The sequence below is a fragment of the Clupea harengus genome, chromosome 14, assembly GCF_900700415.2.
Source record: "Clupea harengus chromosome 14, Ch_v2.0.2, whole genome shotgun sequence".
NCBI lineage: Eukaryota > Metazoa > Chordata > Actinopteri > Clupeiformes > Clupeidae > Clupea > Clupea harengus.
This window is the reverse complement of record NC_045165.1, coordinates 16901262-16916261: the sequence shown is the minus strand read 5'-3', so window position 1 is coordinate 16916261 and position 15000 is coordinate 16901262. Positions and strand designations below refer to the sequence as shown.

The 15000-nt window shown below is 46.6% G+C and overlaps 1 protein-coding gene across 4 annotated transcripts in view; it reads right to left on the bottom strand.

Moving 5' to 3' along the window:
• Nucleotides 1-13329, bottom strand: part of qkia (QKI, KH domain containing, RNA binding a) — an 88631-nt gene extending 75302 nt beyond the window's left edge. For 2 of the 4 annotated variants that reach the window (XM_031580566.2, XM_031580567.2), the window contains exon 1: nucleotides 12885-13326. In XM_031580566.2, the coding sequence (XP_031436426.1) occupies nucleotides 12885-13029 (145 nt within the window). In that variant the 5' untranslated portion in view covers nucleotides 13030-13326. Of the gene's footprint in view, nucleotides 1-12884 lie in introns of all 4 variants that reach the window. The other 2 variants (XM_031580564.2, XM_031580565.2) reach the window with 2 other exon arrangements.
• Nucleotides 13330-15000: the final 1671 nt, after the last annotated feature.

Here is a 15000-nt window from a genome sequence, read left to right as displayed (position 1 = left end):
AGAGAGAGCGACAGCAAGAGTGTGAGTGTGTGTGTGTGTGTGTGTGTGTGTGTGTGTGTGTGTGTGTGTGGGGGGGGGGGCTGGCCAATGTTGATGAGGACTGAGCGTGCAAACACGCCGACAGCTCTAGAGGGCAGAGGACCGAATAGGAACTCAGAATTGCGAGCACTTTATGTGTTTCAGCCATGACAGCTGTCATCCAGTCACACAGGAGGGGACAGAGACAGAGTGATGAGAGGAGAGGTGAAGAACAGAGAGAGAGAGAGCGAGAGAAAGCGTTGAGGACACCTCCCTCTGCCTTTACCTTCACTTCAACTTGTATGTCTGACATAAACTTGACATGATTGCACACTTGCTAGCAGAAATGTATTTGGGGTTGTTGTGGGAGCGGTTGTCTAAAGCGCACAGTGTTGCAGGCCCATTCTTTTAAAAACAAATATAGGGTGCAACAGGCTCTGTTTCAATCAGAACACCCTGGAAGATAGCGGAAGGGATCCTATCCCTGAACTGGAAGTGTAGGAATATTCTAGAATATTCTGGAGGGTATTGGAACCCAGAGAGCAGAGCTCAGTGAATGCCTGAGAGTTGCAGAGAAGCAAGACATAGAAGTGGAGGCAGGCACGAAAGCAGCGCAGCTAGCAGCAGTTCTGTGGTGTAATATCTGTGTGTGTGTGTGTGTGTGTGTGTGTGTGTGTGTGTGTGTGTGTGTGAGAGAGAGAGAAAGAGCTAGCTCAGACTCATCGAGAGTGTCAGGTGCTCAATAACCATCAGTGCAAAGGGAAGCTGCGTGTCTCCCTCACTACAAAGGAGTGACGGCTTCTACCTTTCCTCAGTGAGAGAGGAGACACACACACAGCAGCGGGAAATAAGACCCAGATTATTACGCTCATCATTGCTCCTAGTTCCGCAGGCAAGCATAAAAATGCTTGGCCTTCAGTTAATTGCAATTCATGCTTATAAAGCAATGAATCTCAGACAGAGAGAGCGAGTAAGGAAGTGTACAAGTACAAGTGCAAGTACAAGTGCACAAGCTGTGTGGGTTTCTGGTGGTTGTCAAAGGACCGTGAGGGGGTGATAACCCAGATGTGAGGTCACTAGGAGGGGTGCACGGGGAAGTGGTTGGGGGGGGTGGGGGCTCACCTGGATGGGACAGCTGGCTGCCGTTCCCCTCCTCTAACCATGGAAAGTGACGGTCTGTCGTATTTACTTTGTGCCTGCCCAGACGCCCAGACACACACACACACATACACACACTCTTGCACCCTTATCTTATCTTGAGGCCATAAAAAAACAGCTCTTAATCTTTGTGGCCTGATGGTGTTATCTTTTAGTGGGTCCTCCTGGGCTACGTCTCTCTCACTCACTCAGTCACAGCGCTGCAGCAGAGAAGCAGGCCTGTCTGGGAATGAGTGAGCTGGCCCCTAATTACACACACAGGGGCCCATTGTGCCGCGCGTGTGTGAGCGTGTGTGAGTGTGTGTACACGTTTGTGTTGCTCTGATTGCTGCTTGTGTGATGACCTCATTCAGCGCTCATGTGATTTTGTTTCACTCCGCCTTTCCCCCCCATCCCACTCCATTCCCTCTCTCTCTCTGGCCCCTCCCCCATCCCCTCCAGCTTTCAGCACATACAATCAATCACTTTCCCCGCACCACTAACACACTAAAACACTGACCTCTTCTCTCTCTCTCACACACACACACCGATTACCCCACATTGCTCTGGTGGCCTCCTTCCCCGCACTGTTTGTTTGTGATTAAGGATGTCAGTGACTTTTGCCTGCCGTAATTAAAAGCCAAGCAGACCAAACAAAAAAAGGCTAAACAAACCAAACAAAACTATATCTCACATCTACCACCACTGATCGCCACCTGGAGAATAGACCAACATTCCTGGGGAGTGAAAAGTGTATTTGACCGTGTCTAACACACACCCTGTCGCGTCCAACAAGCTGGAAGTAAGATCAGCTTTCCTCAATATGTGATCAGTCAGATTTCCCCGTTAGTGGGCCTGAGCGCTTAGACCGCAACAGGTGACAGGAAATGCAAATGGGATGCAAATCAAATCCACCTTGGTTAAAATCACTGTACTGCAACATACTGCATGTACATGTGCGCGCACACACACACACCACAAATCTGTGGTTTGGTTTGTATTGTTATTGATGTGGTTGCTCGGTCAAACTGCAACACCAGAATCACGACATCCTTTTGGCGTGTGCACGTGGAACTAAAAAGAAAACATAGCAGTTAAAACAAAAATATCATGTGCCTGCCAAGAAGAGTTTACAACCTCGGAAAAGGTTCATGCTCTCTTTTTACACACACACACACACACACACACACACACACACACACACACACACACACACACACACACACACACACAGAGCATTCTGTGTGTTTGCCTAAGATGGGGTGTCATGCCCCCCCCCCCCCCCCCTACCCAAGGGAGGTGGACGGGAGGGGTTAGCAGTGGCTGGCTTGGTCCTGATGAGACACTGCACACTAAAACACAAACAAATCACACAAGCCTTCCTCCAGACAGGCAGATTATTCAGCCCTGATGTATAACACCCCAGGCCTGGATGAAGAGAACACAAGGACCAGACTACAGAAAAGAAGAAGGGGCCACAAAAACAACTGAACATAAGGTTGGCTATGTGTGTGTGTGTGTGTTTGTACAAACTGGGCAAACGCACTAACAATGTCTATGTTGTTTTGGTCTTCCTGTAACAGTTTTTTGTTTCCGTCTGGAAATCGAGGGAAAGTGCGTGAGCGAGGCCAAGATTACAGCAGAGTGATTATTGGACGCTTCAGCATCTTTTCGATAAACCAACATGTGAGAGACAGGCCAACTTAGATCTTCAACTAGGGACACACACACACACACACACACACACACACACACACACACACACACACACACACACACACACACACACACACACACACACACACACACACACACACACACACACACACACACACACACACACACACACACACACACACACACACGCAATGAGTTACTTTAGGACAGGAGGCCTTCAGGGCGAAACCTTTACTACCAGGAAAAGAGTCCAATGAAACAAAAAGGGATGAATAAGGAGGGGGGGGAGTGAGAGAGAGAGAGGGCTGAGAGAAACAGTGGGAGGAGAGAGGGAGACAGAAAGAAGAAAGACGGGATCCAAAACAGCAGAGAAAGACACACACCCTGTCCAGCCCCCATATGCCAGAGAGAGAGAGAGGGGGGGGGGGGGGGGGGTGAGGAGCACATGCTGCAGGACCAAACAGAACACACACCCAGCCTGCGTAGCGGCGCTGGACTATTCAAGAGAAGCTAGTGCTGTGCTGAGCAGAGCGCCACAAGCTGGCAGCAATCGGCCTGCCACACACCCACACACACACACACACACACACACACACACACACACATCACTGTTCTCGTTTTATTTGGCTGTAACCATCCTGATTTTCTATTCAGCTAATGAGTCATGCCATCCTGGTTTCTTTTCTCCATTTTTTATTTTTGTTCTCTTTGTCCTATTTTGCTGTCTTTTTTTGCCTTTTATTGACATTTCCAGCGGCGCTTACTCAGGCTTGGACGTTACAAAAGCTGAGAAAGCGAGGGAGAAAGAAAGAGATGTGTGAAAAGGGTGAAGAAAGGAGGGCTGCATGAACAACTATTCCAGGCAGTCGAGGAATGTAAAAGGGTGAGGCCCTGTTTCACTTTGTGGAGAGGGCGGGCGGGCGGGCGGGCTGGTGTGTGTGTGTGTATGTCTTGTTTGGAGAGAGGGGATGAATAAACATAGTCTGAGACGGGCTCCTCCCTCCCCCTCCCTCCCTCCTCTCTGGTTAGTCAAAGGAAACTCCCGAGACAAGCACACCTCAGTGACGAATCACAAAGCCCCATCACGGCACAGGAGAAGGGAGGGCCGTTAAACAACACTCAACAAACCCCCGTTTGTTCTCCCCCAGAACTCCCACCACAGCTGAGGACAAGGGTGGAGAACCTTCCGGTTCTGGCGGCCCGGGACTTCCTGTGTTTGGGGAATGAACAGTGACTGGTTGGAGTTTTTTGTGGGGGGGGGGGGGCACACGTATTCCAAAGCCCCCCGTGTGTGTGGGCGTGTGTGAGAGAGAGAGAGAGAGAGAGAGAGCGAGGGACTTGACCACAGTGGCTACCCTACACTAAAAATAACATTCCTGCACTCCCTTTTAACCAACACCAAAAACACAGCCACACAACCAGCACTCTGAGAAGCAGGGAGTGGTGGGTGACATTTCAGACTGATTGGGTAGTACTCTCTTTTTCAGAGCCAGAGGGAGAAAGAACCTCCATTATGAATTTTTCCTCCAGTTGAGGATGGCTAATGTGTCCGTGTCTGAATCACCCGGGTGGTCAGAGAGACGAGGAGGAGGAGGAGGGGAGAGGGGGGGGTTGGGGTGTGACAGGCAGTTGGGTCCTTTGGCAGCTCGGGCAGAGATAAGGACACCCCAGTAGCGCTCAGGACCCCTGATAAGAGCAAGGGCTGACGGGAGGACCCGACGCAGGACGACTTTATCAGTCCTGCGGCACAGGGGCCTACAGACCAGGCACAGGGCGAAGAACCAGACACACACACACACACACACACACGTACATACATAAATGTGCAGGCATCAGATAGCAGTCTGTGGCAGAGAGCGAGAACGGGAAGGAGGGAGGGAGGGAGGGTTGAAAGCGAGAAACAAAAAGAGGGAGCTAGAAAAAGAGAAGCGCCCAGCCCAGGGAGGTGACTTGTCCCTGCACTCACCCTGTCAGCCTCCTCTTGTCATCCCATTTATTACTCCTGCAGCAGGGTCCACTGGAGGGAGAGCGCCACAGTACTGCTTTATACCGGGGGCCAGCACAGACACATAACCACCACAGTACTGCTTTATACCAGGGGCCAGCACAGACACATAAACACCACAGTACTGCTTTATACCAGGGGCCAGCACAGACACCTAACCACAGTACTGCTTTATACCGGGGGCCAGCACAGACACATAACCACCACAGTACTGCTTTATACCAGGGGCCAGCACAGACACCTAACCACAGTACTGCTTTATACCAGGGGCCAGCACAGACACCTAACCACAGTACTGCTTTATACCAGGGGCCAGCACAGACACCTAACCATACCGGGGGCCAGCACAGACACAAAACCACAGTACTGCTTTATACCAGGGGCCAGCAGACACCTAACCACAGTACTGCTTTATACCAGGGGCCAGCACAGACACAAAACCACAGTACTGCTTTATACCAGGGGCCAGCACAGACACCTAACCACAATGCTGCTTTATACCAGGGGCCAGCACAGATGCATAGCACAGCAGTGAAACAGAAAGAGAAGCATGACACTGCATATGCCAGGGTGCAGCACAAGGCTCGCTTCTCTGGGCAGATTAGTCAACGGCCTGGGCTGAATCTGCTTGCTGTCTGCTGGTCCATTAGGGCTGTCAAAATGGCTCAAAAATGACGTTCGAATATTCGCTTTAAAAAAACACATATATTCGAACATATTCGAATTTCTGGTTGCGCATTAGGCACGTCAATAACAGGACAAATTAATACAACGAGACATAACTACTTGTATAGGTAATTTATTTAAGTTTAAACATATTTAACAACATATTACCTACACAAAAATACGTAAATTAACTAATGGCCAAGACCGCAGAGCTTGCACACACTCGCACTCTTTCTTTCTCCCTCTCTCTGCCTCTCCCGCACCGCCTCGCTCTCTGCGCATAGCGGTTTAAATGAACGACAACAAGGGATACGGTACCTCGGTTCCAGTGCTTCACAGAACTCCCTGAAGCCTATCCCATCCACCACACTGGTCAGCCTTATGTCCTTGCATATGAACGAAATCAATTTTTGCGTGCAGGCCTCCTGTCGTGCCGCAGGCAACGAACTTGTGACGGACGGCGCAAAATATGTATCCAAACGTGGCTGTTTCGCTGAAGTTCCACATATTATGCCGTATTCACTTGGATGCACATTTTGGAGATGTAGCCTCACGTTGCTAGTTGTTGAATGGTAAGCTAACGCTAGCTTACATAGCTTACACACTACTTTATCTGTAGGCTCAACAAGTTTACAATCAACTGCCCAAAATCCAAAATATTTCCAGACATCACTCTTTAGATTTTTGGGGGTTACAATTACTTTCTCTGCTGCGGTCAAGCAGGGTTCTGCACTTTCTGCCATCTACCACCAAGTCAACTGTCAGCAGTGAGGCAACTTGTTGAGCCTACAGCTAAAGTAGTGTGTAAGCTAGAGTTAGGTTACCATTCAACAACTAGCAACTTGAGGCTACATCTCCAAAATGTGGAGATGTAGCCTCAAGTTGCTAGTTGTTGAATGGTAAGCTAACTTTAGCTTACATAGCTTATACACTACTTTAGCTGTAGGCTCAACAAGTTTACCATCAACTGACCAAAATCCGAAATATTTCCAGACATCACTCTTTAGATGTTTGGGGGTTACAATCACTTTCTCTGCTGCGGTCAAGCTGGATTCTACACTTTCTGAATCTCGCAAGTCAACTGTCAGCAGTGACTCTGTGCCAGACAGTGCGACTCCTGTGACCTGTCCCTGATCTCAGGCGCGCGCCCACCCGCAAAGCAGACAGTGCTGCCGCTGTTTTTTTTGGGTTTTTTTTACATTCGAATATTAATTTTCACATTCGAAATTCTATTTTTAACAACTATTCGAATATATATTCGAATTTAGAATATTCGTTGACAGCCCTATGGTCCATAATCTCAGGTCTGATCAGGAGCAGACTTGTTTAGCGTAAACAAGATCAGATGGCACAGCTGTGTTGAAGGAGCCTATACACTGCAGCCTTGTGGGAACACATCCCAGCCAGGGCCTCTCCATGGCTTCATGGGTAATCCATAGCTTGTATGCAATTAAAGCAGACAAGCATTTAGAACAGAGGTTATATTGTGCATGGACAAACATTTATACTCTTGTTGTTCGGTTCACCATTATCACGTTGTCAATTCAGTCATTATGTCCAAGCAGCCCAGCTGTGAGAGGAAATACAAGGTCTAAATAACTGAAATTCTCCTCAGCCTTGGCCAAGTACTCTCTGCTCTGTGTGACACTGGGAACAACAAAAGTGTCTTAAAATGTATGTTAGTAAATTGTCTGATGAAATGCAAAGACGGTGACATTAAAATGAAATTATGAAATACAACAAGTATGGCTGCACAGGTCTGCCAATGACTCCCTATACAGCCCCTCACATCTCCACCGGAACACTCAGTCGCCAGATCCCTCAATCTCACATTTGTGATCAAAGACGACCACACCATGAACCAACAGGATAAGAAGGTAGATGAAAGATTTAGCTTTAGAAGAAGGTTTAGCTTTCATTTGTTGTGCACCCCAGGTCTGAACAGAGCCCTGAGAAAGAACCCCTATCAACTAAAGCAACTATTCCCAACAGAGACGATCACATGGAGAGCAGTGCCGCTCTATGTGGAGCACAGGGCCACAGCCACAGCCCTGGTTCCAACACAAGGACAAGAACCACAGCCCTGGTTCCAACACAAGGACAAGAACCGCAGCCCTGGTTCCAACACAAGGACAAGAACCGCAGCCCTGGTTCCAACACAAGGACAAGAACCGCAGCCCTGGTTCCAACACAAGGACAAGAACCGCAGCCCTGGTTCCAACACAAGGACAAGAACCACAGCCCTGGTTCCAACACAAGGACAAGAACCACAGCCCTGGTTCCAACACAAGGACAAGAACCAGAGCCCTGGTTCCAACACAAGGACAAGAACCACAGCCCTGGTTCCAACACAAGGACAAGAACCACAGCCCTGGTTCCAACACAAGGACAAGAACCACAGCCCTGGTTCCAACACAAGGACAAGAACCACAGTGCCAATTACTCGGCACAAACCAGCAACTCATGGCCCATCTTGGTTACTGAATGATCCCCTCATAAGGAGCATGTGGGTAGGGGGAAGCACGGCCTGGGGTGGTGTCTGAGTGAGCACTGTTAGCCCTCGAGCAGCGCTCCGTCTCGTTGGGCTTTAATCTGATTGCATGGTGAAGGTTGACGCAGGTCTCGTCCTGTAAGGTGGGGGTGGGACACCGTTGAGCAGGAAATGAAATGGCACACACACAATGGCAAAAATAAAGGGGGGGGGGGGTATTGTGACTTTTTTTCACTGTCTAATCTTTATGAACCCAAACTGCTGTGCTTACAAGAGCAGGAGCTGTAGGTGGGAGCCATTCAGCCAGACTGGACACACACACACCATCACACATACACACATAAGAAACACCCGGCTGATTGCTTTAATCTGACAAACCATAATCCAATTCTGAACAATTGAGTTAATCTTTCATGCAGGAAAATGGGCTCAGGTCTTTAGAAACTGACAAACCTACTAAATGGAAAAGCCACTGTGCCCTGTCAGGCTATGGCAGTTTCAGACAAACAGTGTGCTGTGTGTTTGAAATGCACCAAATGAAGTGCCTCAGTGGTGGTTGAGAACAGACAGGTTGTTTGGTCGTGTGTGTGTGTGTGTGTGTGTGTGTGTCGTTCCCTCTAAAGCTGATGTCAGATGAAAACAACAGAGGCTGGTTCTTACCTGACAGGCAGTGTTTAAGGTGTGACGCTTTGTCATCTAGGAAGGATGCGTGACACACACACACACACACACACACACACACACACACACACACACACACACACACACACACACACACACACACACACACACACACACACACACACACACACACCTGTCGGTTGTACCGTTGACCATGAGAGGACATAAGTACAGACTAACAGCCTTTCCTAACTCTTAGTGCTCCTAGGGTTTGATAGTGATGTTGCAAAACACTGGGGTGGATCAATGCATCCATCTAAAAAGCAGTAAGACCGCTTAAAACAGTTGTGTTTAAAGAATCAACAACCAGTCCAGGGGGGCAAATTATTTCACTCTAGGTCCAAAAAGATAAATAGGCTTTACTATAGTACGCACATCTTAGTGGGCTTTAAAAGTCAGAGAAATGTAGTACTGGCTACACTATACAGAAAGCCTTTTGGGTGCGTTTATGAAAATGAAATCACAAAGGTGTTATACTAGACACGCAACGGTGGTCTCCAATTGATTTAGTTTCAGTCTGTTAGCCACATAAAGAGGTGTTGGGATAGCCAGACCACATATTTGTGTGGGGTGCTGTATTGAATCACACAGCATCATATCATGGCATATTCTGTGATAAGGGCATATATGGAATTGTTTTGCTTGAACAATGGAATTGTACTGTGCCATTGTAAAGTCTGAGATTTAAACCCCTCATGTCTACCAGCAGCTCAGCAAAATAACCTTGGGTGGCTCTATGTCCTCAAAAAACAGTCCTCTCCCTGTCGCTTTTACACACACACACACACACACACACACACACACACACACACACACACACACACACACCAGGTCTAAATCCAGACGAGCTTTGGGGGGGGGGGGGGGGTCAAAGGGGTTAAAGCAGAGGGTGTCAATTTTCCTTTGCCATGGAAACAGCTGCACACACATGCAAGAATTTGAAGAGGGGGGTATGTGTGTGTGTGTGTGTAGTGTGTGCGTGTGCAGCTGTCAGGACAGCTTTGAAAATCAAAATGCATCTAGAGGCGCCCCAGACCTCTCTGTCTGAATGTTATCAGTTAGACTAACCAGAGACTGTGTGTGTGTGTTTAAGGACTGGATCCAATATCTGCCTTCCAAACATGCTCAAGAGTAACAGCAACACCCTGCTGGTTACAACATTTTGCGGTCACCTTGTATTAGGGAGGGGGCCATTGGAGGAGATCTATATTAGGAGAGAAGCCCCTGGACGCCCTGACCAACTGTACTGATCCAAGCCTCCACTGACCACTTAAAATCACTCCCTCTCTCTCTCTTCCCCTCTACTACTACCCCCCCCCCCCTCTCTCTCCCTCACACACACACTGAGGAGAACAGCTGATGTGTGCTTTCCTATTACGGTCAATCAGTGTACAAATGAATCTGCTCACAATAGCAACAGTGTCTGACTCACAAGCATCCTTCACCATAACCAAATTACTATGCAAATGCTCCACACGCAGCCGCTCGCTGTGATTGACCAACTGTTCCTCTACAGCAGAGGCTCCTAAAGTGTGGAGTGCAGAGTTAGAGGTGAAAAAACTCTGAACAACCAACTACTGGTCAGATCACGTATGGCAGTGCCCTTACAGCATGTGGTGATGAGTTTATAGCCTACTTTGCGCTTATATAATATGGTCAGGGCCTACCGTTTGGGTATCTAACGTAAGCTAATTAATAACATAATGGACATGCACCAAACATGAAATGATCCAAAGAATGACGTGTGACAAGTCATAAATCTGTGTTTGATTGGTCCAGATTTGATCCATTTTAAACAAGAGCTCTGATCAAATAAAAAACATTAAACTGATACAATATTTACGTTTCACTGGTGGAGGTTACGGAGGTAATGACACTGAAAATGTTTAATTGTTCAAGGGAGGAAACCATGTTAAAGAAAAGTTATGCGCCAGCTGTTGGACATCTGTTTTTCATCATTAAAATTTGAACTTATTGATTAAATTAAATAGATAAGGCTCACTGTTCAAATGTAGAAACAATGTTTAAGGAAAGATATGCAACAGCTGATGGGCATCTGAAAACAATCTCAATCTTTGCACCATGGTGTTGGGAGAGGGAGGCGCAATTTGTCTCATTGTCAAAGCATGCCATGAAAAGTTTGGGACCCACTGCTTTAAAGGATGACGGAGCTGGGAAAACATTGTGCTCAAATCCTACCGGGACGAACAGAGTAAAAAATATAACCTACGAATAGAATCGAAGTCGGTTGAAGTCCTGTGCTACGGAATATTTAGGGGCGACAGAAAGGGGGTCTAAGTCGTTGCCGTGACTTTGAGCAGTAGGGCTTAAGATCCGACAGCTGCGTGTGAAATGTCTTGGGCAGCTGCGGAAAGGGGGCCCGCTCACAGCCGACTCTGAGACTTCGCAGCCCAAATCAGAAAAACAAGCACACAGGAAGGGCCATTACCACGGGCGGCCACACCACAGCAACAATACTCGCTGGCTATAAAACGCATTTCTGAGCGCAGGGGGCTTTTCGTGGCTCCATAAAGGACCTAGTGACCATCTTCTCACCAGTAAGAAAATAAAGGCTTCCGTGAGCTAGCACTTTACTGACACCATGAACCTGCAGAAGTTGAACAAAAACGTTCAGCATAGACTAATTGTTTAGACAGCGGATACATATTTCATGTTTTTATTACCTCAGATTAGTCTAATAAAACCAAGGTCCGCCACAAACCGAGCGGAATACGGGTTCACAATTAAATATCGCTGACATGCCGTGCCCTCTGCAATCACTGCGATACATGAATGGCCTCACCGGGCAAACAAACATCCCCCAATTCCTGTGGGGTCGCCGGGGAATTGACTCTGAATTTACGGTTACATCGCCCAAGAACGCTGGCAACACTGTCACATCCACACATTCTGGTGTTATCTGGGGGGGGACCGATGCGTGAGACAGTAGTGACAACATTCCAATGACTTCAGCGCAGACAGCAGAACAGCATCGGGGGAAAAGTGGCGCTCTCTAGCGTCACCCATTCAATTACAGCAAGCATGTTCGACCACTATCTTGCTCGCGATATAAATAGCAATACGCCACTATGTCGGGAATAGTTTTACTACAACCAAAGACAACAGGTTTAGTTCGGTCAACACCGGTGTATCGGGAGTTGTTCGCTGTTTTTGTTCATTTTTACCAGGTAAATACCCAGACAGAATGTCGTACCGCTGCAACACAATTTGGCTATCGATACACCTTCTCCGTAGACCAAACACTGTTAGACATTACAGTCAGCTACCTAATGTTGCAAAAACACTTAACATTCATGGCTGGCCACAACAAAGATGGACAACATTTCCCTGCTCGGTCAGCTGGTGTTAGGCAATTCCTATGGCCATTGTTACCAAGACCCTGGAGCGAAACTAACCATACCAGGACCACATTCCAACGCACGAGGACTTGCCTTTGCGTTACCAGCTAAAATAATCTCTCTTGTTTAAACGAGTCCGTCCCCAGGAACAAAAAGCCATGTACAATAGTTGTGGATATCCAGTAAAAGTCAATGAGTAAGATTCGATTATCCTGCTCATTTTCTGATAAAAAGCTTGCATTTCTCCGCTGGTCCACGGCTATGGCCACCAAGTTTGTTTGTTTTAACCTGAACACTTGGCCAAGTAAACGGGTTACCGTTACGGTCAGATAACGTTAGACGGTGTATCAATTCCCCACCAAAGACAGCTCACTTAATTAGCCCGATCAAAGAAATCTGTGACAACAGGGATAGCCCGTGTTGATTTGGATATTCTGAGACCAGCAGTGGAACAACTGGCTAATTGTGGCTAACGTTGCAGCTAAGTTAACGTTAGCTGGCTAATCTTGCTAGTCCCGAAACCCCTGATTGAAAAGAAAACTTTTCCTTTATTCTTGGTCATGGCCCCAATATGTCTCACACATTCAACACTTAGCTCCCAAACTGTTTGAAAACGACACACATTCCAACAACCATACCAACAAACTATATCAGTTTACTGTATCAGGATTTACACTTTTTGAAGTTGTGAGAGTTAAGTTGCGCTAACCGTGTGATTCTGCTCTGTACCAAGCTAGTTGAGCTAGCCTACCGTGCATGCATGCCTATGGTGTTCTATGCAGCAAGCGTGCACCCTTCAAGCCCCGGTCACGTTCCCCCAACTCTCCACAGCACCATTTCAGATTTTTACCTTCATCAAGAAGCCGTTCGAGGTGTGTAAAGATACCGCACAGGTTGGGCAAACTCGTCATGAGCTTCTTCTCGTTCAGTAACTGCATCAAATAGTCGGGACTCGGCCTCGGTCTCTCCTTCACTTCGATCTCCCCGACCATCATCTTTGCGTCGCGAATGCAAACACACAATCCTCTTTTATGAAAAGAAAAAAAATGGAAAAGAAAAAAACTTGCGGATAAAATCCCTTGTTCCCCCCCACGTTTCGATCGCTGTAGTTTGACGACACTCTGGATAAATCGTGATATTAGTTGTTGTTGTTGTTTGAGCGGAGAGAAAAAATAACCACTATCTCCTCCCAAAGAGTCGCTTGTCGTTCAGCCGCCGTCCTCTACTCCTCAATGTGCGCACAGGGACGTTCGCTACCACCACTGTCTGCGAGAGCGAGTATCCACCAAATGCGTCCGACCCCCTGGGCGCTGATTGGCTACGAGCGCTTTGAAGGAGCAGATGATATCACCAATGACCGCAATATGTTGAACCATGGGGGCGTCAAAGTGCCAATGGGTACCGTTGATAAAATGATCTACAAGGACTCTGACCAATTGAAGGACACACTGCGTGTTGTAGTTAACGACATAAAACAATGCTCCACAGAATCGAATTTTGATGTAGTGCCGCGGAGGACCTAACTGCAATTTCTCGATTATATTGTTTCAGTTGTAACGATGACACAAGTGACAAGCTTCATTGTGTACAGCAATCGATCGAACCATGACACGTCTCTGAGATTTTTTTTCTGTGGGAAATGTTTCTGACATTTTATTTCTTGTTGAAGAATGCACTTGAAGTGTGAGATATTTTCGTTTACAAATAACCAACATACCCCCCCCCCCACACACACACACACATTCTTTGAAGAGCTCACTGTCAACAAATAACTTATTGTCTTAATACATTTTAAAATTAATAATAGCGTTATGATAGAAGTAATAACAAATCTTTAACTGGAATTTTCAATCAAATTGGACCTCAAATTGGACCTCAAATTTAAGACAAATTCATGTTTTAAATGAAAATGTTCTGCCTTTTTCTCTCCAAATTTGAAAGAAGTTTACAATCTTGAGAATATCTGCTGGAGAGTATCTAAGAGAGATAAGTCTAACTCTGTTTTTTGTCTGACAGTTTCCCCATGATTCCCTATCCTTCATAGATAACCCCATGGCAGCGACACCATGTCTCAGAGCGACTGATAGGCTGGGGAGAGCAGACGGTCACTCTCACAGAGGAGCTATACAAAGAAAGCCCTTCAGCAACAAATGACATGGACATTGTACTACACCTATCAGGTCAGGTTAAGGCTAGATGAAATGTAAAGAGAAAGTCAGCTATGATAGTGGCTGACAGTTGGGCATTGTGCATATTTAACACCTGATTAGTATGCTTACTAATGAGAACACTGGTGAAATAAGATGACAAAATAACACCAAGAGAGTCACACCAATATCGGCACTACAGAGAAAGGCAGCAGTAAAAGAATAAGCAGAGATATACATCTATGCATCAGTTGGTATCTATACGCATATGAGGGTAGGATTATTATGAAATGGAATATCACCCCCTTTCCTCTCCTATAGATTCATTTAAAGGTTGCCTCAGATAAATCGTATATCAAAAACGTTGCCATAAGTCATAGTGCCTTGACTTTGTAAGAACCATTAAGGTATCACAGAATTTAAAGCAAAGCATCTTGGAAATGAGGAACATTTAATTCCCAGATATGCTTCTCCACCGTCTTACTGTGAATACAAGCAATGACAAAAAAGGAATCTTAGATTTCAGGCATCAAAAAATATATTTTAAAGCTTTTCTACGGAGCATAGTTCTTATCTCTGTCAGCATGCATGGTAGTTTGGAGATGGGGAGTACACAGCCACTTCTACACATACATACACATTCCTGTGTCTCTTTCAATAAATGTGTGTATATGTCTGTGTGTGTGTGAGAAGCATGCCAGTGTTTGAGAGAGATACTAATTCCCCCTTCCCAGTCCCACCCCTGTATTTGGCTCCTTTCTAATAACACACGTTCCATTTAACAATTAATCCAATTAAGAAGTGCTTTAGATAATAAAT